Source organism: Manduca sexta, chromosome 7 (assembly GCF_014839805.1).
Source record: "Manduca sexta isolate Smith_Timp_Sample1 chromosome 7, JHU_Msex_v1.0, whole genome shotgun sequence".
NCBI lineage: Eukaryota > Metazoa > Arthropoda > Insecta > Lepidoptera > Sphingidae > Manduca > Manduca sexta.
This window is the reverse complement of record NC_051121.1, coordinates 11,129,775-11,157,106: the sequence shown is the minus strand read 5'-3', so window position 1 is coordinate 11,157,106 and position 27,332 is coordinate 11,129,775. Positions and strand designations below refer to the sequence as shown.

Genomic DNA, 27,332 nt, shown 5'->3' with positions numbered 1-27,332 from the left:
CATAACCCAACAACAATTTTAACTATTCTGGACATTTTATTACAATGATATTATCATAAATCATCTCATGATTTTACTATTATGGAAAGGAATGTTAATATAACTCCTTATACCTATAGCTTGGTGAGTTGGTGATAGGCAGTGGTCTCTTACTGACACATTTGCACAGACAAAGAGCAGGAAAAAGCTTTTAAAGTGCACATGCATTAAGTAATTTTTGCTATAAAACCCATAACTAGTACTTCCATAAAGGTAAATAGTATTTATTTAGCACAAAAGGTTCAAGATTTATTGTTTGTTTCCTACCTTATTAACAATATTCCCACATGCGTACTTCACACAAAACACAACTAACAGTTTGTGTTATATATTAGCATATTTCTGCATGAAGACACAGCTAATGCACTTTTAATGTGTTACTGAAATATCAGCCAAAAAATTTGAAAGTATTTGTAAGAAATATGAATAACAGTAATATAATGTATGGTTTCATTTCTGTAGATAAAATTCCTATTTTTTCCACTTTGCAAGCCTAATCGATAATATTTATCATCTGTTAACTTTTGTTATTCATGATTTAACTTAGTGTTTTGGCTGACAATCAAATTATTTCTCTGAAGGGAGAAAGTGTTAAACAATGATAATCAAGTATTTACTGGCCTTATTCCAGAAATTATATAAATATTTAATTTCTTATGTATTAAATGGGTTTTGTATAAAAACCTGTGTAATTTCATATATTAATTTACTAGTAATTATGTATAGAATACCATACTTGTTATGGTTGTCTTACATATGAGCAGTATTAAAGATCTTAAATATGTATTGAAAACTAGCTATATATACTTCAATTTACATTGAAACAGAGACATGCTATTTTAATTTCTATAAGTTTTAACATATAGATAAATATAATTGTAATGGAATTCTGTACTAGTTAACCTGACACAATATGGAAATACAAAAAGGGCAGGGATAAATATTGGAAATTCTTTGCATTAAGGGTCCAGAGGGGTTGCAGTTACTTGATGAATAAGGGATCTTATTAAAATCTTATTAAATTTGCCTCTGTTTATTGTTTTTTACATTCCCCTTTCTGTATGTTCCCACAATTAACATTTATTTTTTCTTTCAAACATAGTCAAGTTAAGAAAAGATCCTGTCATTACAAGTACAATATTGTAGTGGTTTGCATAACAGTATGATGAACACAGTATTATAATTGAAAACCAATAAATGATTGTATTCATAAATAAGTTCTTGGGTTACAATGTGAGATATAAAATTTTTCTTATTGGAACATGAAATCAACAAATGTTGCATGTTAGATGGAAATAAAAATAATGTTTCATTAAATAAACCATGTAACATCTTAGTCAATGTTTTCCATGAATGTGAAAAGGTATTCGACACGAATGCGACCTCCATACACAACACGTATAGTGTATAGATAACATGAAAGCCTTTGTGTAATGAGTGAGTAATGCGCGACCTTGCGCTTTCGAGCGCTGCAGTGGCCAGTGAAGGGAGCGCTGGTACTCACGTGTGGCCGCCTGCACCACATCCTTGACTTCCTTGATGAGCCGCTTGATCTGTTGACTGGTGCGCTCGAGCTCCTTCTCGTGCCGCTGCAGGTTCTCGCGGAACTGTGGGCTGTCCGCGAGGCACTCGGTGAACTCGAGCGGCTGCAGGCCCACGCCCATCGTCATCCGCTCGCTGCCGATCACTCACGGTCACAACATGCACTTTCACCGACCGAGTGCCGCCGCGGACATCGCGCGCTTCCCGCCTTACCACACACTAATCACAACTAATTGTCCAATACACCAAACACGCACGCTTATCTGAGGTTACGTTTACGAGTAAATCGAATAAAAAACGGACAATATTATCACTGCAACTGAATAATTGCTGCGTAGCTGTCAAACTGTCAAACACGAATGCCTGTGTTTCCAGCTTCGATGACTACAAGTTACTACCAAAAGATGTAAATGTTGCCCGTTTATTTTAAATTTTATCATAACATATGGTAGAAATTAAAACTTTGTGTGCACAAATACATAGAAAACAGTTTTTTCGTGAACATTTTACTTCAAAAAAAGTACGCAATGAATCTATATATTAATACAAGAAGAAAAAATATTTTACGCCTTTTTAAGCACATTGCGCACACATGCAATTGTAAGATTTGGTATGATAAAAATTCACATGAGTGCAGAGAATAAAGTTTATGTATAAAATGTGTTATAAATACATTAAATTCGACAGTTGTATTTCGGCCACTGCATGACCATTACTAATAAAATAATACATGTCGCGACCTCCGGGGAATTACGGGAATAAAATTAACATTAGTAGAAACGTACGTGCTCTAGGTAAATAACTGTAGATATAAGTATAGTAACATTCGTATCATATGCTGCGAATTCCTTTACAAGCAGAAACTTTATAAGGTACTAAAAACGAGGGAATTTTAAAGAAAACAAACACGATTGTTTATAAACGTATATTATAATAAAATGTATTGGTTTGTGAGATTATTTTTTAGTGCTTCCGGCAGCGGCGGTGGTGGGTTCCTCCTCGTCGTCCTCCTCATCATCGCTATCATCTTCATCTTCATCATCATCATCGTCGTCGTCATCGTCATCAGACTCAGAGTAAGAATACGAATAGTCACCACCTTCTGCAGCTCCATCATCACCTGCGAAAAGCGAAAATAGTTAATCCTAGTTAGTCTACGTATTGCGGAAAAATACGCAGTGAGACATTTATATCGGAAAATATATATCACACGAGTAAAACGCAAGAGTTCTAGTCAATAACGTTTCTTTTACACTCCTAAAGATTTTAAACTTATTGTGATGCCTTACTCTGTCGGGCCTTGGTAAAATCAAGATTTGAGTCTAGCACAATTATTTCTTAACCTAATTCTATAAAAAAAAACGACGACTAAATGGTACCTATAGTTATATATTTTCTGAATGTAAATGACACTCCAACACTGAATTTGCAATGCGTCATCTAAAGTTCAATGCCCTACATGCATACAATTTACCTCAATTACAAATAATTATTTACACTAAAAAATAACAAGGTATCGACGTTTAATTAAATAAGATTAACAAAAACAGGGTAAAAATAATTTTTAATTATGACGAAGCTTTATTTTATTTTGCAAACGTGACATGACTTTAATCATCTCACATCAGTAAACTCTTTATCTGGACTCTACACATGCAGTGCGATAAATTTGTCATCTATATATATAAAAATGAATCCCTATTTCCCTTGGTCAAGCCATCACGCGTGAACGGCTGGACCTATTTCACTATTTTTTTTTTGTTGTATTTGTTATTGTCAGGTGAAGGTTCTTATGAAAGAAAAAAATCAAAAAATTGCGGGGAAAATTAGAAAATTTAAGAAAACTTAACGAAAATATTAATTTTATATAACTGTCAATTGTTTAAAATAACTGTCAACGATTGATAGAATGCGCGCTGCAAATTCATAGTTAAGACGGGCAACGTCTGTCGGGTGAACAAGTACCCATATAAAAAAGATGGTTGTGTTTTGTGTATAGGCGTTTGAAATAAAATAAAGAGAATATTACCATATCCCCCATATCCGGAGTAGCCATCGTCGTCATCCTCGGCAGGGGCGGTGCCTTGTCGGCCGTAGCGATGGGAACGCGCTGGAAACATATTATTTATACAATTTAACAATCATATTCTGGTAGAATATTTAAGTGCTCAAGAAAAAGTTTATTGAAGGAAAAGTTTCTCCTTCTCTTTTATGTCGCCGTGCCCTGCAGGCTACATTATTATGTATTTTCTTTAATTTGTAAAACCTATTAATTTAAACAATTGTGGAGTGCAATAAATTGAATTGAAACACCAAAGTTCAACTACAAAGTGTATTAAATATCTGTAAATATCGCATTTTAACAGTGTACTAAGTAGATATCCCTTCTTTCATAATTGTACTTTTTATGTCTCTTTTAATATGATTAAAAAGATGTAGTATACAACTTAATTATTTTTTTTAATCTCTATCTCCATACACAAAATGTATTTTTACATGATATTACACTTTAACTAAATAAAATGTATATTAATTACTAACATTGTTTGTCCTGTATTTAAACTTTATCAAAACATACAAGTACATCATGTTTGTAGGTAAATCATTTTAGTTTTTTCCTTTACATACATGATAGTAATATATAAATAATGCAGTGTGTACATTTGTGTTTAATTAAAGAGATTGTACAACTTGTATATATATACTTTGTTATTAATTTTGCTGGAGGTAGGATATTTGTATCCGCCCAGATAGCTACCATCGAACTGAAGATGTAAAACCCGCCACTGGGCCTGCATAAGTATATTGCGTTACGAGATCAGCCCGTGTATATCTAATTTCAAATCGCCTGGGGCTCTCGTTAGTCGACACTCGTACTGGATCCTATTCCACTTACCATTAGATGCAGTGGAGTCACTGTGCCATGCCAGTACATAAAACCCATTTGGTTTAGAAAAAATTGATTAAAACAATTGTTATCCTTATACAAGAAGTTTGGTCAAAAACAGACAACTTATTGCTTCGTTCCCAATATACTTCGTATAGTATAGGTATACTCACTGGACATGCTGAGGTCCGCAGTGAGTGCTGTGGGGTATGAGCACTTGGGGCACGGCGGAGCAGCGCGCCGGTCCGCCAGTTTCACGCCGCGACGCTTCACATGCTCCTCGCAGAAGCACGTCTTGCAGCGCAGGCACGAGTACTGGCCTATACGGTTGCATGATTGACCTGCAAGATTAATACATGAGTTTTAGTTATGCAAGCATTGAAACAGTTAATGCTCTATATAGACAATATAGAGCATTATAGACTATAAAGAATTAAAGGCAAAAGTTAGATATCAATGACACCACTAAGTAATTACCCAATGTGGTTAAAAAACAAATTAGTACACAGTTTTGTTTACCTTATAATGTCGCATAAGGCAAGCAAATCTCACAACTGGCTAAGACGTTTTCTATTGTATACTACCGATCAATAGCAGAATATAGTAATGCATGGATAAGTACTCTAAACCTATATCTGAATTTTTTAATACACAAACAAATATTTAATCATTAGAAATAAAATGATAGTATAATTGTAACTCACACTTGTATGTCTCAGACTCCAGCACCTGGCAAGAAGCCTGGTGCTCGAACTGATCATCCTCGCACAGGAATCCCTGGCAGAAACAGCAGCGGAACACGCGCCCGCCATGCTCCCACACACCTGAACATAAGTAGCGCTGTTATTATGTTCAATTAATATATAAATGAAGTCTATTGGTTTTGGACAAAACATTTGTCTTAAAAAATATCCAGCATATATTGTGACAATATAAGTAACTACTTTTTAATGTCATCTTAGTTTTTAGGTCTTACATTGCTATGGGCCTGGAGATAATCCATAGAAAATTAAAAAAGAAAACTATTTAAAAAAAAGTCTGCACAAAAGCCCTTAGTTTAAAAAAACAGATTTTTATAATCCATATCTATAACAAAAAATTTTTATAACTCATTTCACCACACATGTCTGTTTATAGATATATATTTTTTTCAAAATTTCTTTCTTCACACTAAACTTTTACTAACCTCTTTCACACTCCAAGCAGACGGCATCCATAAGTGGGCAGGTGCATGCATGAGAATTGAGACACTTACGCCCGTGGCACACCCATGCCTCACAGAAGTCACAGATAGCACCCTAGGAAATAACATTATGTTATCAATAGAGTAAGGACTGCATTCAATTAGCAGTAAAAACTTTATAAGGACAGTGAATGAACAATGTGTGGAAAGTCACATCTGGGTAATGATGCTATTGTAGGTAGGTACCACGTCTAGAACAATATAGTATCATTTTTAAACATAACTGGGAGAGTAATATGATTACTGCTATTGTTCACACGTAACTCTAGCATAGAATATGTTGAATTATATACACGGTCATTTCAACATTACGTTACTAAATGAAACTACATACTTGAATATGATGTGTGCATAAGTGTATTTCTGACTGAAAGTATGCTGTTGCCATTGCAACAAATTCCTTTAGAGTAGTATTAGTGGCTTTAGGGTGCGTAAAATTAAAATGAATTTTATTCATATTTATTTTGTTTGAAATGTTCACTTTTTTATTTTACATCAACTGCTCAAGAAATTTATTGTAAAGTGTTATTTCCAAGTAGATAAGCATGTTGTTTCCTTTAGTAACATGATGTCAAAATGACCCTGTATAATTCAATATAATGTGGTTGAAAGCTTGGGTGGGAATGAAACAAACTGCTGACACAAAGTTCTGCAGGTTCAAAAACAAAGTGCACATCTCTGACTTTTGTCTGTATGAGTATTGCTAAGGAATTATCATTAGCTTAATGATGATGGAAAACAACTTTGATAGAAAACCTAGATACCTAAAAATTATCCATAAGAATTTCTGAGGTGTGATGTCTGCCAACCTATAGCAGGCCAACTTGGTAGTCTAAGTCTTAAATTAAGAGGAGAGCTGTGCCAAGCAGTGGGACAATGTATAAATTTGGGCTGGCATTAAATTAAATACATACCACCATCCCCATCCCAGTGGTGTAGACCCCAGGATGTCTTACAACACAGTCACCAGCCTTGAGCATGCATTTGACCTTGCCGCAGTGAGCGCAGGCCGGCAGTCTCTGCACTGCCTGGCAGAAGTAGCAGAAGGCACGGTTCTTCTGCTTCCTGAAAAATTTATGTGTAAATTGTACATACACTTAAATTTTGATCAAGGTTAAATGTAAGTTGCAAATGACAGCTCGTTATCAAAACATAATAAAACAACAAAAATATAACAATAAGTTTTTGTTTAACTTCAATAAAGCACAGTAAATTAAATATTAGAAAATCTAATTCCAAAACATTAATACGACCATTTTCAATCTTAATTTATTATGTGTGTATGAATATTCACGTACATAGCGCTCTCACTTGTGTAATCATTTGTAACGGCTTTACGAGCTAAATAAGGTTACAATAGAAACACCTCTTGCATTGCCTGACGTGGCACTAAAGAAGTCATACAAAAATGCAGCCGCTTTTGTGGGTCCTTAACTGTATTAGCATAAAAATAGTAGTGTACGTGTAAATGGATTACTTCTGGCATTTATCGCAGTCCATGGCGAGGTTACAAGGGTGTTGCGCCAGGTCGACGTGCTCGCGCGCATTGCGGATCTCTTTCTGTCGCAGTTTTTGCTTCTCCGCCTTTTTGCGTTGACCGGTCTTCTTCTTCGGCATTTCAGTAAGTTATTATGATCTACAAATGATAAAAAAACAATCGTTCAATTTAGTTAAAAGAGGACGATTAATTTTAATCAGCTGTTAATGACAGCTATTCAGATGACAGTGCTTGACTGTATGTGACAGCCGACAATCCTCCGCGCTTCAAAAACTGCACATTATTTTATTAGGTTCTTATGTATTGAGTTTTTTATTTTTTTGAGTTGCGTAAAATTTAATTAAAAATAACTGTGAAAAACAAGGTGTTTTAAAGTTCTAATGTCACGTGTACTACGTTAAACGTAAGTAAATGTGAGACCATATTTAACATAATATCGAAGCATAATTAAAGGTTTTATATTAAATACATGCATAGATGTTTTAAATATAGTCATTTATATTTTCTTTATTTTTATATCGTATTAAATGTAGTACATCACTTATACAGTAAGTAAAAATCAATACTCATTTGACGTGTAGCGATTTCAGAACGAAACCTATAGCCCGGCAAATTCAAAGAGGTGCGCAGAACTGATATAGATTCCTACAATAACGATGTTTCAAATCGTCTGGCTTACAAATGCGCACTTGCCGTGCCGCCGTGTTATCAAAACAGTGATCAAAACAAACATATTTATTTTTATTCTATTCGCGGGGTACCATCCGCTCGTCACTCATAGTTTGTGTGTCTGGTCGGTCGTGCGCAGTTTGTTTCGATAATCAATTAAAAAGGAAGTTGCAGGACAGATGATTTCGCCATCCGCACTGGTCTGTACAATATACTTTTAATATTTCTCACATAATGAACGCGATATTGTGTTGATTTATTAATAGAAACGTTTATAACTTTTATGTTTAGATCAAAACTAATGTTTCTTTGTGCTGTTTGTTGATCAATTCAATGATGTTGTGTTTGGATAGGTATATCAATAATCACAAGTAAGTATACACATTCCAAATGGTATTGTTGAAATATTAAACAGGGCCATAAAGTTTCATGCAGAAATCGAGGATGCAAATGTGAAGGGATTTTTTCGCGAAAATTCACATACCTATGCGAGATGAAAAAAATAATGAATACGCATAAAATAACATTTAGCTTCTTTGTAATGCTTCAAATACAATAATAATGTGTCATAACTGAAGGTTTGGTTTATTTACAAAATTAATTTTATTTCCAACTTATTTCTCTCATTATTTAAACGTGCCTTGTATATTTTAATGAAGAATATTTAAAACTAAATTAAAAACATTAGACAACGAAACGATGATAATGAAAGTAGTCAGTGTTTAACGAAAATATAACGAGATTTGCGGAAATATCAATGATACCTCCTTTTTGGCGAAAGCATGGATGGAAAAGTGAAACATAAAAAAATTGGAATTGGGAAATTGTAGTTCAGTAAAATAACTACTTATCTAGGAACACTAATAAAAATATGTAAACAATATTATTATATTTTAATTGTTTTTGTCTTTGATGTGTTGAAGTAAAATCTTTTCGGCAGTACTTATATTTTCATATTCTAAATTTAGAATATGTACATTCTAACTTAGCGCGTACCTACGTCGTAACCTTACACCTTTAATCTTAAAAGGCAGGCTGAGGCGCATCTACTTTATAGTTTACGGAATTTTCGATATTAACCAGGAGCATATAGAATATGGTGGCATGATGGCGATATGCCACAGGCCACCCTGGATTTAGGACGGGACTCCTGCTAATAGGCAAACGGCTTGCCTTGGGGTTATAGGGCACAGGGTTGACGTTCAGGCTATTTTACAGATAGCTTTTGCAAACAAAAATAGCCTTATTGTACCTAAGAAAAGGTCGCCGGATTTGCACTGCTGAAGAGCCCTATTTCATGAATTTGCCGCGGGCCTTAGCGGGTGTAATTACGACAGCGGCAAAAATCTATCATAATATATTGCAAATTCCAATTCCCGAAAATTATGCATTTTTTTTAAGCTGAACTCGAATATACCTTTGCCTAACTCGGGAATCGAACCCCAAAGCCTGCATAGCAACCCGCGATCCGTGCCACCAATCGAGAGAAGTCGATAAACATTCCGCAATAAATTCCGTGAAAGGCGATATTTCGCAGCGAGTTTCACTAGTACGTAAATAGGAAAACTACTGGCCGCCGCATCAGCAAAGTACTTTCGTTTTACCTTACATACATAAAACGGCTTGGTATGAATTTTACTAATGAAATACATAAAGAATCTTTTAGAATATGGATGTATATTAACAACATTAAAAACATCACCGGCACTTTATTTTTAAACCTCATTTGTTTTTTAAATATCATTCGTTTTCTCGCTTCGTTGCCCAAACAATGACACCGGCCAGTGACGTCGATATCAACAAAGTTTCACTTATTGTATTTAGTAAAATATCTTTAATACCAAATGAATCTCATAATAATTTATTACTTCAGTGACAAATAAAAAACATGACAACACATTATAAAAAGAGAACATTTAAAAAGAAAACTACCAATAAACCTACTTACTTAAAATAATAAAACATTACACACCTCCACACTAAATTAACAATAAGCATTATTTCAGCGGAAACAATAAATCTTTTAAATCTGGCAATTGTCAATGCCAAGCCTTTTAATAGGCTTACGCTCGCGTTTGGGCCTGGGTTCACGGGGGGCGACAACAGACTCAGTACCGGGCGCCGTTTGAGCTGACGTTTTAGCAGGAGTGTCAGTCGTAGCAATGCCCGCTCCTGTCGACGTCCCCACTGCAGGCATTTCCTTGACACCTGTGCCCCTAGTCTCATCTGCTACTATAACGGGCGTCGATCTTTCGGATCCAACACCTTGGCTAGGAATACTTGGTACCTTTGGGAACACGCATGAACTCATTAACCGCCGTTTCAACTGGTCAATATGCCGATGTATATGGGACCCATCACAAGCCACGACAGTGTAATTTCTCCTACCAAGACATTCTAAAACCTTCCCCTGTGACCATTTAGAACCTCCCGCGAAATCTTTATACCAAACCAGATCCCCAGGCTTGAACTCTCTCACTAACCGGGACCTTTCATCTGTAGGCCCCCATGATTTCGCAAGCTTCGTTACAACGGGCTTTAAGGAATCAAGTCTTGTTCGTAACTTTCTACCCTGCAACAATTGTGCAGGAGTTACACCAGTAGTACAATGAGGAGTGTTATGATATACTAACAAAAACCTGTATATGGCCAACTCGACGTTTATCCCCTCATGTAAAGCCTTTTGATAACCCCTTTAACTATTTTAACTGCATTCTCTGCGGCCCCATTGGACGCTGGATGATAAGGAGCCGTGAAAATTTGTTCAATACCATTATTAGAGAGGAAACTTCTAAAATCATTACTAGAAAAAGGAGGACCATTATCGGAGACGACTTGCTTGGGAAGACCCCACCGCGACCATGACTCACGCAGCTTACTGATTGTAGCTTCAGCTGTTGTACGCACCATTTTAAAACCTCAATCCATTTCGATCTAGCATCAACAGAAACTAGGTACGTATAACCACCGATAGGCCCTAAAAAGTCTAAATGTATTCTTTCATACGGGCGTTGAGGCCAACCCCACGGTTCCGGAGATGCCGCCGGTGGGGCGGACGCGACCGAAGCGCACGTAACACACGCACACGCACGGCCACACATGCTTCCACCGCCTCGTCGATCCCCGGCCACCATACATAACTCCGAGCATACGACTTGGTTTTGACGATACCCATGTGAGGTTCATGCAATTCTTGCAAGACACGCGGTCTACATGAACTGGGTACTACCAGACGATGACCCCACATTAAACAACCCAGCTCAATGTACAACTCGGATTTTCTAGTTAAAAAAGGTTTTAATTGCACTATGCCAACTTCTTCAGGCCAACCGTTTTCTACATAATTACAAACACGACTTAATATCGGATCGCGTGCTGTCTCCTTCTTGATTGTGTTGTTATCGAGAAGTATTGCATTCGTTGCAAAATGTAAATAAGTTTGTTCCGGAGGTTCGTATTTATCATAGTCATCCACTGGTAAACGCGAAAAAATATCAGCACCATTATTACTGGAACCTATGTACTCTATGTCGAATTCATATGCCGCGACTATAAGCGCCCAACGCTGCATGCGACTTGCGGCCATCGTAGGGATTCCCTTATTAGGACCAAATAAACTAACGAGCGGTTTATGATCAGTCTTTAGCTTAAAACGACACCCATATAAGTATTGGTGAAATTTCTTTATGCAATATACTATAGCTAAGGCTTCGCGATGTATCTGGGAGTATGCTTGCTCTGACTGCCTAAGCTTTCGCGATACATATGCTATAGGGCGCTCCGTTCCCAGTGCCGCATCACGCTGAGACAACACCCCTCCTACACCATACGAACTTGCATCGCAAGTCAAAACAAGCTGCTTCTTCGGGTCATAATGGGTTAAAACAGCACTACTAACCATTAAACGCTTAACCGCTTCAAACGCATCGGTTTGCGTTTGCCCCCAACTCCAATGCCTACCTTTTCTCAACAAGCCATGCGGAGGAAAAAGTAAATCGCTAAGCTTGGGCACGAACCTAGCATAAAAATTCACCATACCCAAAAACGATTTTAATTCTGAAACGCTATTGGGAGTCGGCATGTTTATAATAGCTCTCAATTTATCTGGATCCGGCTTAATACCATTTTTATTTACTATAAATCCGAGGTACTTAATTTCTTTTGATAAAAACGTACATTTATCTTTATTTACTTTAAGACCTACGCTTTCGAGTTTGTGAAACAAGGCTTCAAGCGCTATTAAATGTAACTTCCTTGTATTACCTGTGACGATTATATCGTCACAAAAACATTGAACATTGGGAATACCCTTTATGATATCGCACATAATTCTTTGGAATATACCGCTACTAGACGACAAGCCAAAGACCAAACGATTATACTTAAATAACCCCTTATGTGTGTTAACTACAGTGAACATTTTTGATTCTCCGTGAGACAGATTTGATTGTATGCTTGTGACAGGTCAATCTTAGAAAATTCCTCACCCCCCGCAAGATTCGAAAGTAGCTCGTCTATACGTGGTAATGGATATCTATCGACCATCAAAACAGGGTTAAGGGTTACCTTGTAGTCAGCACATATACGTAACTGACCATTACCTTTCGGTACCAATACCAAAGGAGTCGCCCAATCCGAACAATCGACGGGTTCAACGATGCCTTCTTTTTGCATGACGTCAAGAGCAGCATCAACCCTTTCACGCAGCGCAAACGGCACTGGTCGGGCGCGGCAGAACACAGGAGTCGCATCCTTTCGCACGCGCAGCGCCGCCTGTCCACCCGTGTAACAACCCAACTTGCCATCCAAAACATTTTTATACCTGTCGAGAATATCGTTTAAATTATTACATTCTACCTTAAAATGATCCATAGTACCTCTTGTTAATATAGGAATTTGAATACCAAGCTCAAACAACCATTGCCTACCTAATAAACATGTTACACCTTTATCGACTACAAAAAGATCAAGACATCTTTTACGCTCTTTATACTGCACTAAGGGTCTAATAACACCGAGGGGTTGAACTTTAGATCCGTCATAAAACTTGAACACTAAGTCGCAAACTTCTAACTTCAGATCCTTGAACAACTCATTGTACGTCCTTTTACTTATACACGAGCAGGCTGAACCAGTGTCAATTTCCATCGTCAACTTGGTATTATCAACTAACAACGTTAATTTAACTGGACTATAATCACCTACATTTAATCGAAACATTGGTTCTTCCTCGTCGCACTCAGAGTTTGCAGATTCTAAGGCCTTTTGAGATTCTAACGTCTCTTGCTCACTAGTGTAGTGAGTATGCCTGCGATCTAATCGCTGCCTCTGCCTTCCGTTGTTTTGTTTATCTGAATACTTAAATGGGCAAATCTTCCTTAAATGACCCTTATTCTTACACAGAGCGCATACAAAATTTGAATATCTGCACTCCTGTGTTTGATGCCGGCCACCACAGGCAGTACACGAATCTTTCGAAATTTTGACGTCAGCACTTTCACCGGCATCCCTGCTGCTCCCTCCGCTCATGAAAGGTCTCCTATTACGCGACGAAGTAGCATTCAACGCTTGACAATCAACTGTAGCTGCCGGTGTCAACGGTAGTACAACAGCCGCAGCATCGCGCTCCGCCGCCTCCAAGGAAGTCGCAAGAGTTACAGCTTCAGAAAACGACATTGTCGCCGGTTCGGCAAATAAACGCTGTCGAATAAGTTCGCTTCTCACACCACATACGAATTGGTCACAAAGGTTATCATTTAAATTCATACCAAATTCGCATTCCTGGGATGCCTTCTTTAAAGCGGCCACGAATTGCATTATATTTTCATTGGCGCTCTGTTTTTTCTGGCGAAAACGGTAACGTTGGACCCATACTGACGGCCGCGGTTGTAGGTGTCCGCGTACTAGGTCCACAAGATCTTCATACTTCAATTCTGTCGGTTTTTTAGGATTAGCTAATGTGACCATTAACTCGTAGACCTCTTCTCCGACTATCGAGATTAGAGTCGGCAACTTTAATTTCTCTTCCACGCCGTTAGCAACAAAATACATGTCTATACGCTCGCAATACAGGGCCCAATTACCTGTCTCCAAATTAAACTCTTTAATTTTTCCGACCGTCATGATAACGCTATCCCATCCTCGTCGCCAATAAAATATCTTTAATACCAAATGAATCTCATAATAATTTATTACTTCAGTGACAAATAAAAAACATGACAACACATTATAAAAAGAGAACATTTAAAAAGAAAACTACCAATAAACCTACTTACTTAAAATAATAAAACATTACATTTAGTACTTAAACTATTTAGTACAAACTAGATCTAGTGGCTCCAACTCCGCACACGTAACAGCCCTTTCCCGAAATAAATGTCCCATTCGTAATTTTTTGAGAAGTAGTTTTGTTAATCCAGGATTTGGTATTTGTGTGCCGAAATCCGTCCAAATCTATTAAGCAGGAAAAGGTTTAGAATATGTTCTGTTGATTTAGGATATCAAGTCACGTGATTCTCCTAATATCTTTACCTTACCAGAAAAATCCTAATTTACTTGATCTGGATACGTAATGTCCATTCAAAGTTCAATATCCAAATTGATCATTGGTCCTTATTTCGAACTTTGAAGGATCTTGCAAAGTTACCTATTTATCATCACGTGTTTCCCCGTTTTCTGAGGAAGGCACAGGTGTTGCTAGACATTCCGCCAGTGGTTATGTCCTAAGTAAAAAGATTATACTGTTGAGATCTCAAATTCGTAACAATAGATAAGCCGGCCGTAAACACAAGTAAACAAGGAAAATTATCTAACCTTTGCGTTATTAGTGGTCGTTAGAGGTTATCTGGACACATACTAATATTAAAACAAAGACAAATATGCCCAGAAACATATGTTTGCAAATAAAAAAATTGTTGGTGCTGGTTCCCCCGTCAAAAAGAAACCCTATCAGGCAATACTATATGTATATTTTAACACCAAACAAGCCATGAAGGTTCATGAAGGAAGATAGTATTGGTTACAAGTACGGGATGAAGTCGGCTTTCGAAGACCCTACAACCAACAGTCCTACTAGAAGTATTGGCCAGTTAGTCGATAGACTTAGCAATTAAAAGTAGAATTTATTTAAAGTCCAATTGTTAAAAAATATTCTTGACTTTAAAATGTTCCTTATTGACGGAACACAACTTCGTATTGCCACACATACGTATACTAATTGTTATTATCGTTTGAGTCATTCTGCTGCTCAAATATTAATAAGCAATTACTGCGAAGACTAATGGTCGTTCATCAAAACTAAACGAGTGCACACTGCTGTTTCTAGAGCATTAATTTTTATAACTCGATTATAGGCAGTTGTTATTTGGTTAACGTTGACTTAAAAAACCAAGCTACAAATATACTTACTGGTGTACTTGATAAGCTCTTCTGCAGAACAAAAGCTAAGCTTACTTCGTTTATTTTGGCTCACATAGCTGAGATCAATTCACATATTACATATTACTCCGCCTGCATGCAATAGTTCTTCTGTGATAAAAGCTCCGCTTTATGTTATCCCGGGATAAAAATAACCTATAATACTCAGGAGTAGTGTAGCTTCCTATTAGTAAAAACATTTTCAAAATTAGTTTAGCAGTTCTTAAGATTAGCGCATTGAAACAAACAAACTCTTCAGCTTTATATAGGTTTCATGTACCTGGATACCGGTCTGCACACGTATAAAAAAATTCTCAGCTAGACAAACTAAACTCAACTAAGTTTTCAGCCTTCAAGCCGCGTTACTCGTCGATCAGCCTATGTACATTTTGGCAAGATATTTTTCTTTATTAAATGTCCAGCTATCTCCATAAAATTCCATCACAATTGTTTTTGCCGTGGGAAGCTATATAATTACCATTCTCCGAGAAAAATTAACGGTCAGACGTCCTATAGTAATAAAACGGATAATTAAAATTATATTTTGTCACATTTTTTTTAATGGTATGGCATGAGGACATTTTGTCACAAAAGTAGCTGTTTAGTTATTCAATTATTCATTATCCAACCTAGTAGTAGTAGCTCGTATCTGCTAGCAACAAATTTTCTGTAATGTACAATACAATAATATAAACTTCTAATACAATATGTTCGCTATTGAGCTACATTTTTATCTTTTAGTCGTAGCTTTGCGGCGATCGCCAAAACCTTTATCTACATGCAATGTTTTAACTTAATCTGTGACATAATCGATACAAACACAACCATTGCTGGTGGTAGGATATGTTTTATATCTGGACAGCAACCACCGCGCACATGGTGTTAAAACCCATCATAGTTGCCCACGTGTGTCATGTTTTGGGATCAGCCTATGTGTATCCGGCTCCAACAGGCCAGCATAATTTGTCGACTGTCGGAGGGTAATCATTTCCCGTCAGTCGGCATTCTATTGGACCCCACTTAGCTTACCATCAGGTGCAGTGGCGTCAGTATGCTGTGCCAATAAAAAAAATACTAGTAGATATGTACTTATTTACTAAATTGATACGGTTCATAAACGTCTATAAATAATTCTGATCTATGGAAGATAAATATATCTTGCAACGACCAAAGGTTAACTATAACTAAGTTAATATTTGCGAGTTATACAAACATTTGTCTATGAGAGAACCCGCGGTCACTGAAGCCGGCATATACCCGCTGTATCATGAAGGTAGTTTTATTTTTAATATTAATTACTAGCAATGTAAACCATGCTACAATGTAAATAATGATTACTATCGCTGAATTAATTTATAGCTCAAAGTTAGTGAAGGACTATTTATTATGGTGGAAACTACCTTCCATGAATACAAAGTCAGAGGAATCAAAATCAAATGTATTTATGTAAAATTGCCTTCAAAGACCTTATAAACGTAATGAATCTACCACCGCTTCATAACGTGTTATCGTCGGTAAGAAATGGCGTAAGAAATTCCCTCAGACATAATAAAATTCGATGCCGACCTTTACGAAAGTATGCTAGAAGGGGAATTTCTCGACCCTCACCAATACAAACAGGGCACTTCGTGAGTTAAGAATATTGCAGGCTAAAATTTCAGTGACGTCATATGTTTCTACTTTTACGGTTAACATGTTTATCGCAGTCGTGGCAGTAACATCACAACTTGCATTCACAAGTTGGAAACAAAGGTTCAAAGAACAAAACAAACACGGTTCCGTTTTTGATAATTAGATCTTTTTTTATAGATTTGAATGACGAGACGAGCTTGCCGATGGCCTGATGGTAAGCGATATGACCAACCACCAAAAGTAGAAACAACTTCCAACACCTTGATTTACAAAGTGTATTTTGGTATTCCACTGCGCTCGCCATCCTAAGACATGAGATGTTAAGTCTTATTATGTCCAGTAGTTACACTGGCTACAATGTCCTTCAAACCAGAACATAAGAGTCCTGAGATGAAACAGGAGTGAGAGGAAAAATATTAGAGTGTAGACAAATCAGCCTACACTCACAAAAAGATGCATGTATAACCTTACTAGATGCATTGACTTTTGACCATTACTGGGCAGTGGCGATGGCTCCAACCTTGGCTCAGTTTTGGCATAAACTTTGATCGATACACCGTGCAAGGCCAGCCTTAACGATGGCTTTCTGGACAAGGCTACCGTCACACTTTGCTGCAGACCGGACGTGATCATTAACCTGTCCGCAGCGCCGGACGTAGGTTTATTCTACTCTGACGTCTGCTACTCATCAATCATCCGAGACAGGGGGGGATTAAGGCGGGTACAATTGACTCACCCTAACAGTTTATCATATTGCAGTGCTAAAGCTATAAATATGCTATGGAATGCATATGGTAACTGCGCGCGTGGTAGCTAATGTGTGTAATTTAGCAACACCCAGCCCCTACGTCCTGTCTCTGATCGGCGAAGTCTCCCATTAAATCGTATCGTACATGTAGCTTCATAACTTTAGAGTTTCACTATGACATACACACTCACGCCTTTTATCCCCGAAGAGGTAGGCAAAGTCGCAACTTGGTCAGCTTATACATTTATGAGATGGGTAGCATTTATCGGAAGGTATGAAGCGAGCCCTTAAAATCCAAAACAGCGGTTCAATAGTTAGTCAGTTAATTCCTGTATATAACTTGCTATACCAACAGTAATATTGTCGTCAAACATGCATGATTCCGGCCATTTTGTCGGTGTTTATCACCTTTTAGTGAGCCGAAGGCCGCCGCGTTTCAAGTATGCGTGCAAGGTCGCCAGTCAAAGCTACATCACTACACGCGAGATTCTAAACGATTTTACGATCATGTCGCCTGATTCCGTGGCTATAGCGAATAATGCCATGGCAATAGAGTGGGCACACCGGCTAATTCCTGTCAATAGAGTCCCAGATTCGATTCTCGCACTGACAAATATTTTTACTGTCCTTTTGAAGGTTCTGCAAATATTCTAATTTCACAGACTGGATACTGGAAACATCATTAAAACTCAAACTATGTTATTTCATCAGGTGAAGCGAGTGGGCGTGGGGGGTCGTTTGGTGCCGTTCTTCAAGTGCGTGTGTGTGTACTTCCTGGCGATGGGGGGTGGCTGGGACCCCTCGCCCACGGCGGTAGCTGCGAAGTGCGCGCCCATCTTGTGCCTGCTGCTCGTTGTCATATTGCACCAAGGCTCGTTGGGCTATGAAAAGTAAGTATCGATAACATAAAGAAATGTTAGGTAACATGTCAATGGCCATGCTTCTACGACAGTCATATCCATGTAAAATCACTCTTCATTGAATGGTTGTAAATTTGTAAATAGCTTTATTTTCGTAATCACGTATAGTAGTAATAGTAATGGCTGCTAATATTTGACTAGAAGAAGAAGTAGAAATAAGCGGATGAGATTTTCTTATGTAGGATTTGTTGGAACAGTCTCTTTCGGGCAAATTCTCACGTAGGGACGAAACCACGTGCAAGTCGGTAATAAATGAGACCATGGGCGCCACCAAGATTAGTATTAGCGAGGTGCGTACAACTACGCACAATACTATATGATATCATTTAGTTTTCTTTTCCAATTCAAATCGCGCAGGTTTCTGAAAATGCTTTATCATAAAAAAGCCTTTGTGGACGAAAGTTTCCATTGTTGCAAATTTATTCAGTGATTTACATTTTTTGTGATTTATTTCTGGACAGGGGGTTCACGTGCACCTGCACCCCCCTGTCCAGAAATAAATCACCCAAATCCCCTGTAGGTACTTGGGCCCCACCTCCGGCGCCCATAAATGAGACGAAGTAACATAACATGATTAGAAAACATTGGTAGGTATGATATATAGAGTCTGTTAAAATTTAATCATAACTTATCGGTTATTAGCTGATATGAGAGCCAATCTATTTATATTTCCTGGCATTCTAATTAGCGAGAGTCGAGGCTGATACTACTGTCTTGAAGTACGTACTCAGTAAAGTTATGTACAATAACTTGTTTATTTAAATTCTAACATTAAAAATTAATATTGGGCTTAGTCAAATACAAGTAAATTATTTAAGGTATTGACTATCTACACCGGGAAAGACGAGTCTGAATTACCAAAGAGAATATATTCGATCTTGCTATTCTTGGGACTAATCGTAATTCAATACTTTCATCTATATAGACACCATGTACCTATATATACACATAGGTGTATAATATTTTCCGGATAGATATTAAAATCTGTCGGTGATCAAGTTTAAATATGGACTGTGAAAGACCTGGGGTCGTAGCAAAGACTTTTTTAAATTACTAACGCTAATAAAAAAAAATGACAAAAATATGTATGAGAATGCGATAGATCTATCGAAAGTAATTTCCATGTATTTATTGTTTTCTATTAGCATTAAAATCAGTCATGTTTCAGAAAAGCGTCTTGGCTACCTCTGCTCTTACAGCCAGATCAAAGAACCAAGCGAAACAGGACATATTTTTCGAGCCTTTATCCCAATGAGTTTAGATTGTAAATTAATTAATATTCATTAACGTAGTAAGACGGTGCGCTAGTTAGTTAGTAATTCGGGCTATTGTCTTCACATTAATAATTGAGTGGACGAATCCGTTTGGAATCTTCCACGATGCATTTGATACAATCCCGAGCAATTGCACGGAACAATCGATGGTGCTCGCAAGGCAACTCAAGTAGTTATTCCGGTCAGTAGGTCGTTGCGCGGGTAATAACTTATAAATCGCTATAGGTAGGATATTTAAAGCGTCTGTCTGTCATATGGGTAGGTAGACCCAACAAAATTATTAATAGGTAAAGAGCAATGGGGTGCTGGATTAATATAAGTAAAGAAGGTTATCGTGAATTCCGTCGCACCGCTCATATCTTCTTTACAATTTTCATTTGAATTGCAATGCATTTAAACCATCATTGCAGGGTGTCACTTTGCATGAAATATTGTAACCAAACCTATTAAAATACTTTGATAAATAAACAACAGTGCGCATTTACTTGTGACCTCGCCTATTTTTATTCTCTCAATTTAATACTATTTACGTATATTTTAATCTATATTAACCGCACCGCATCAGACAATCGATTGAACGCAGCGTTGTCTGTCTATCATAGCAAGATCAAGAGCGTCGTGATAAGATACAGCTTTATCACAAAATGTTTATAAACTACAACAAAGCCACAAACATGTACAGAAAAATATACAGCATTTGAATATTTACTTCATGGTGTGCCTTGCCGACTGCCTGACAATCAATGACGACTTTGCAGCCCGTAATTGTAATTCCCAGTATATTTCTAACCCATCCTAACTTAACCCGCAGGGGGTGGTATGCGCGCCGCATCGCCGCGGGTCTCATTCTCTCCGCTCTGGGCGACGCGCTGCTAGTCTGGCCGCAGCATTTCATAGCAGGCATGGCGGCGTTCGCCGGCGCCCACGTCGCATACATCGCCGCCTTCGGCTTCTACCCACTAAAACCACTTCTGGCACCAATATGTTATGTGGCATGTGCTTACTACATGACCCTTTTGTCGCCACCTGAGGGATTGAAAGTCCTTGTGCCGGTGTACGGGATGCTGTTGACGACGATGGCGTGGCGAGGAGTGGCGCGGGGAAGGGCGGCGGCGGCTGGTGCTCTATTGTTCCTTATATCTGATGCTATATTGGGTTATAGCCTGTTTGGAGGACCCCTGCAGTATAGACAGGTAGGATTTCATTTTTAATATATTGTTGATTATTCTTTTATAGCTGACGAACGATGTAACTAATGACACCAGCTGCCCCTCTATCATCGATATGATCGCATCGGAGACTCAGCTTATGTTAATAAATGCTAACTTTCAGGTGCTAGTGATGTCGACGTACTATCTAGGTCAGCTAGGAATAGCGTTGAGTGCCCTAGAACCGGCGCAGGTCGCCGTCCCGTGAAACACCAACATGCATCTTGGATATTTCCAGCAACGTCTTCCGGCGAGGAAGTGAGCCAGTTCCAATGATCTTTACTCTCCACCAAATTAGGGCAGATATGGGGAATACATCGTTAGTTTGAACCTTACGTGAATAGTTTTAGAAAATATTTTTAAGTGGGTCGTAAATAGAGTGGTGTTAGATCGGAATTGCGGGTTATATACTTTTACTTCCTGGAAGGTGGATACAGGATAATGACAAACTCGATGTATTACTCAATTCTTATTAGATGTATTAGGCGTATGTACTATTTAAATTTAAGGATATTAATGTATCGTTGATTTAGTTTTAATATTTAATCAATATTCAACTAGGAAAACTTATTTAACTCGTAAATGGATGCGAATCCAGATATCAGTAGCATTGTATATTTCTGCGGTCAGTAGCAGAGCGCGTTGTGTTCCGATGCGAAGGACATGGTAGTCATTACTCATTTAGTATTATGAGAATCATTTTCATTCTCAAAATGACCAGCGCATTGCAGTGCTTGCTATTCAATGAAATTGGAATGACTTATTCAGAAGAATACTATCAGGTTAGCTTGATGGCCATCAAGCGAGCAACTTTACGATTTTTAATCAGCTTTACGTAGAAATAGACAATCGTACACTATTATCAAGCATTCATAATATCAAAACTAAATCAACGATGCAACCTTTATAATTCTTCCTTATTTAACTATTGTATCTGTGGTATCAGTAGGACATAGTCAGGATATTTTGTTAATTAGTGTTGTAGATATAGTGTTTATATTTTATATGAGTATTTAGCACCTGGAGTGCGGAGTGCGGACGCACAAACGTCCTCCGGGCGTCCTCTCTGTGATATGACTGACTGTCTTGGTTTACTGTATGACTGAAGAATGAGGGCGGAAGAATGGACTGTGTGGCTTGCGCGGCGGATCGTAAAACAAAAGCTAAAATCTGTAAAGGCAACTTCAACTAACACTGCGATTTAGAATTATTATAGATTTTATTTATTAGCTTTTTTGTCTGATCAATTCCAATAAAATAAAGCCCTACGCAATGGACTATTTAGAACAAATAGTTATTTAATCTTCAGCTTTGGTCTAACACGCATAAGTTGGCGTTAGGACTCATATTTTCTCGACCAACAAAAGCCAAATAATCGGATCTGTTTTTATTGTATATTAATTTGAATAAATTGCTTAGGCCGCTCAATTAGAAATTCTTATAGCCAAAGATTACATAAACGCGAAGTTACTTGCGATAAATTGGAGATTGACAGCCTCCACGGCATAACGGGTGATGAGCTGCTGTGAAACGTACGCAGGTTCGATTCTCGCAATAAATATTTGTGTTTCTGCAAATATTTGTTTTGGGTTTGGGTTTACCGAAGCTGCTGTCATCCATGAGATATTTGTTTCATTGGGAGTAAGATTATGTGTGACTATCGGATGGTATTTTAACACTATTACATAACCATCTTATTAGAAGTGATTTGATACTTATTCAATACTATTGCAGTTAAATGATACATCTTCAAAGAATGTAATGTCTACGCTCAGTAATGTTTAGAGTAATGACTAATTATATTTAGCGAACAATCCATTGCGATTTCTCGAAGGTCTTATTACTCAAACCAACAAAAATATAAAATCATGATAGGTATAAAGCTACCCTCCTTTCATGCACCACAATTATCTCTGCACCACCCTAAGGTTGACTGGACCTGTATACTTTTGTATATGAAGTGCTAAATAAATAAAATAAAACAAAGATTCACGAAAACACGTGAATATTGAGATCAAAATCATGCTCTCTAACCGCCATTTCGATAAACGATCCTGATCGCTTTTTTCAATCTATCTCACAAACGGACCAATCAGAAGGAAGCTTTTTTGACATGCGTACAAATTACGTATTTTGATTTATTCATTCTTAGAATCGGTTTAAAATTTGAAATTGGTATTGTATATTGAAAACGGCTGTAAATCTACGCCGCTTTAGGTAATTAAAGGGTCCGATACCTTATTGAATAAAACTGTGATTACTTATTTTGTAACTGACTGACGTATCATGATCATCAATAGCTACCTCTATGTGATACTATATTACATCCAGTAAGGCAGATATAATTTTGCCGACTTCAATAATATAAAATAATCAGTCCTGTATTATAATGCCATCGCTGGACACTGGCTTCCTCGACTACTGGGAGGGATGAGGCCTTAGTCTACGCTGGCCTTTTACAGATTGGCAGATTTCATATACCCTCTAAATTTTTATAGAGAACCCAGGTATAGAGGTTGCCTCGCGATGATATCCTCTCACCGTTAAAGTAAGCGCGACACAAAGAATAGTTATACAACTTTAGAAAAACCATAGGTGCGTGCCCTTGGGTTTTAAACCTGCGGACATTCGTCTCGACAGTCCGTTCCACTTCCAACTAAACTACCGCCGCTTGGCGACTTGACCAACGCAATATTTATTGACGAACTAAAATACAAAATGCGTACAATAGTTACTTTGCGGAGAAGATACTAGTAGATAAAGAACTAAACACTAGAAACGATTTGCCTGATGAAGGTATTTCAAGTTAGTTTCACATGAAAACTAGTTTAAGTAAAACAACGGCTATTACAGTATCGGGAAATTTCTAGAATGTACTGCGATAATATATTAGTCAAAATGACTTGAAGGTTATGTATTGTTTGTGCCAAAAAAGGTGGAAACATTACAAGCGGAGTTTATTAACGTGTGAAAAATGACGATGAATACACACCTACCGTAAACGATAACAAAGGACATAGTATGAAAATGTGTGATAAATAATAAGATAGCTGAGCTGTGATTGTGAGGCTAAATTATGCAGTGATTTTAATAAACCATCTCAATCTAAATCTTCGATCCGATCCCGAAACCGATCAAAATAAGTCATTTGTAAACTTGTCAAGCAAACTCTTTGGTTGGTCCATTTTCGGGATCAAACGAAGAAGCGATTGGAACAATTTATTAGATAAAATTACTTGAATAGGATACAGTTGGATAAGAATGTATGAAAATAAAAAGTAACTTTTCTTTTAATGCGCGTAGAATATGTCTATATATATTTTTATATTAGTATTACTAAAATCCCGATGTCAGCTAAGGTTTGGCTCCATAGACTAATGTGCAAGACCTAGACGGTTAAAAGACAACCAGTAACGCAAATTACATTAGTGCATATTGCATCATTTTTTATTTACAGTCTGCGCGTCGTTATAATAAAGGTATTTCGCACTTTCGGCAACCAACCGTACCAACATTGACAACATAATATGGACAAATCATTGCATTGACTTATTACGCATCAATTTATAAAATTCCTCGGAGCTCGTGTGCGGACTGCATTAATGAAATGCTTAGTGGTGGTCTAAGAGCTTCTCATATTATGTAGTGAAAATCCAGTTGCGCCTTCTAATATAACAAACTATCTTTATTATCAACCGAATAATACTTTCATCAGTGTGACATGAGCCATAACTACACCATGAATGACCACGCGGACTTATATTTCATAAAATACACTAATTCAAATAAATTGCAAGATTTGAGAGGAACGGCCGTCGACCCATAACCATTATGATTTAGTATGGAACTTGAAACATTCAAATTAGGCTACATTAATGTACAGTTCATTCCTATATTTACGTCCTAGGCAGTAATCACAAGTGTCTCGTCCCTTCATCGGGGGAGGACATTAACTGCCCTTTACATCGATCCTAAAATTAAACCAATAAAAATAAGATGACACGTGAGCGGTGACATCAAACTCCTTTTTATTTAACCACCATTTTCAATAATCGATTCCAATCGCTTTTTTAAATCTATCTCAAAAATGGTCCAATCAGAACAAAGTTCTTTTTGACATGCTTACAAAAGAGTTTGATTGGTTCATTCTCAGAATCGGATTGAAAATTGAGGTTGAGATCATTTATTGATACGGCTGTAAATCGCGATCAATATAAAGATTTATATCAAGATCGTTGATTCGTTTTTTCCGTAAGTCAAAGTAAATAATATATAATATCTATAAGACCCAAATAAAATTCCTAAAACCTCAACGTGTGCAAGTATACTTGTTTATGTCACTGATCGACCTTGTAATCAAATTAACCTCATAAATTGATAATACATTGCAGTGAAGTACAAAGTGCTTTAAATAACATTTTGTATGAATCTCTCCTCAAAAGTTTGGAATTACATTTAGGATATTTTAGGCATAAAAATATTTTAATTGAAACATATGAAATAGTTTTGCGTTAAAAAACGTAGATATTTTAAAAGGAATTGTAAGTATAAAACTATGGAGACTTGAAATACACGGCAAGAAACAATGATAGATACCTACACTAACATTTAGGAACATATAACATTTAGGACTTCGATTTGAGTGTCAATCAAATTGATAATTTAATTCCTTTTTTTACTATAGAAGTATTGCTTCAGTAAAAGTAAACAATTATTTTTGGCTTATAACAGAATTCATAGCATTAGATTTGGGTTATCATTGTACTGAGGAATTGAAAAAATATGTCTTTTAAATTAAGGTTTTTTCGAACAAAAATACATTTAATAGAGTGACCATGAACTGACAATATAATTTTACTGCACGACGGAACTAGTTTTTATCGCAACAAAATGTCACGTCCACGTATGCTTCAGAAAAAACGACAAAATCAAGATGGATTTTCAAACAAAAATCTTGTTTTCCTATTTTAAAGTTAGCCGTAGTTTCTAATCATTGAATGTAATACATATCTCAAATGCATTCTAACTGGAATATTGTGAAGTTTTGTATACAATAGCATTTTACTGTTCAATCAGTTTACTATGTGTTTCCTTAGTGTTAAGTGTAAACGCTTTGTAAAAGTAATTAAGTGTAGTTAAATGCATAAGTTGGCAGACAAGTATTGAGCACTTGGTAAGTTACTCGAGCGAACGAACCTTAATTTCCGAGTCCTACTTACATTTTCAGTTATTTCTGCCACTCGCCAACTTATGTCTGATATAGAAACTGTGTTATATGTGCTGTCACTTATGTTGAGATCGGATAAAGGCGTCTTATATTGTGATGTGTGTTCTAATTATAAAATATGTAAATTTAATTTAAAAATCTACTGAAATTACTCCTAGAGGTCAAATATCGATAGATAAATTTAAACGCCCTCTAAGGGCATACGCACACTGGTCTGAAAATTATAAAATATTCAAGTGTTGTAAGTAATGAACATACAATCCGATCTCTATTGGTGTTATTGTAACGCTACTCAGGGCATACTGTACAGCTGTCACTGTCCTACTTTATATGAAGGTGGTAGGTCTACCAATGATTATCCATTAGGAATGGTCTACGAATGATTATCCACCGTATAGATAAAATTTTACGATTCACAATCGATTGTCGTATGGTATGCACTGAATAGTCACAAACTCTGGTACTGTGTAGTGAACTTAGATCGCTTCAACTTTTAGACGTGTATACTGTTCTTTGTAACATTCATATTTTATTATACGTTATACTAAGACTATACATGTACTATCTGTACTATATTAAATGTACCAAATCTGATTTTGAGTTTTATTTTCTACTTTTTAAAATGTCGGTTCTATGGGATTTCTCTTAGTTAAAGAATTATTATAAAGTATTTAAGGAAAATACTCTTTAGAAGAGCTCTGGGGCAATCAGTTGTTTCCGAATAAATTAACGGTAAACAACTGTAATAGGCTCTTCGAAACTAGCCTAAAATTCAAAAATAGTTTTACAAAAAACGCGACGCGACATAACTCGATGTCCTTTAATTTTGACGTTTGTGATTGGTCGGGAGACCACCGCATCAGTCACGTGTTAGTCTCTCAACCAATCACAATTAAACGACACGGAGACGTATTTTTTGCCACATTCTAATGGTCGCCTTAGGGGACTCAAATTTGAAATTTTACCTGTGAAAGGTTTGTGGAAGTACAAGAAAGGTATGTATGTAAAGATTCCAAATTTCTAATAAAT

At 37.0% G+C, this 27,332-nt stretch overlaps 3 protein-coding genes across 5 annotated transcripts in view; 1 reads left to right on the top strand and 2 right to left on the bottom strand.

The window, feature by feature from the left end:
• The window catches only part of LOC115442437 (rho GTPase-activating protein 26), a 42,061-nt gene extending 40,106 nt beyond the window's left edge, over window positions 1-1,955 (bottom strand). For both annotated transcript variants that reach the window (XM_030167467.2, XM_037447668.1), the window contains exon 1: window positions 1,544-1,955. In XM_030167467.2, the coding sequence (XP_030023327.2) occupies window positions 1,544-1,709 (166 nt within the window). In that variant the 5' untranslated portion in view covers window positions 1,710-1,955. The remainder of the gene's footprint in view (window positions 1-1,543) is intronic.
• A 536-nt stretch (window positions 1,956-2,491) lies between these two features.
• On the bottom strand, window positions 2,492-7,467 carry LOC115442456 (zinc finger protein 330 homolog). Of its 2 annotated transcripts, none has more exons than XM_030167492.1 (7): window positions 7,189-7,467; window positions 6,626-6,776; window positions 5,655-5,766; window positions 5,173-5,292; window positions 4,642-4,809; window positions 3,611-3,691; window positions 2,492-2,701 (listed from the first exon to the last, which is right to left on the bottom strand). In XM_030167492.1, the coding sequence occupies exons 1-7, from the start codon at window positions 7,326-7,328 to the stop codon at window positions 2,538-2,540; spliced, it is 936 nt and encodes a 311-aa protein (XP_030023352.1). In that variant the 5' UTR covers window positions 7,329-7,467; the 3' UTR covers window positions 2,492-2,537. The 2 variants fall into 2 exon arrangements, with proteins under 2 accessions (XP_030023352.1, XP_030023353.1); XM_030167493.2 differs by having other exon boundaries at window positions 7,010-7,191.
• A 417-nt stretch (window positions 7,468-7,884) lies between these two features.
• On the top strand, window positions 7,885-26,897 carry LOC115442432 (lysoplasmalogenase). Its single transcript, XM_030167457.2, has 4 exons — window positions 7,885-8,078; window positions 18,386-18,564; window positions 20,680-21,061; window positions 21,201-26,897. Exons 1-4 carry the CDS (start codon window positions 8,058-8,060, stop codon window positions 21,282-21,284), a joined length of 666 nt encoding a protein of 221 aa, XP_030023317.1. The 5' UTR covers window positions 7,885-8,057; the 3' UTR covers window positions 21,285-26,897.
• Window positions 26,898-27,332: the final 435 nt, after the last annotated feature.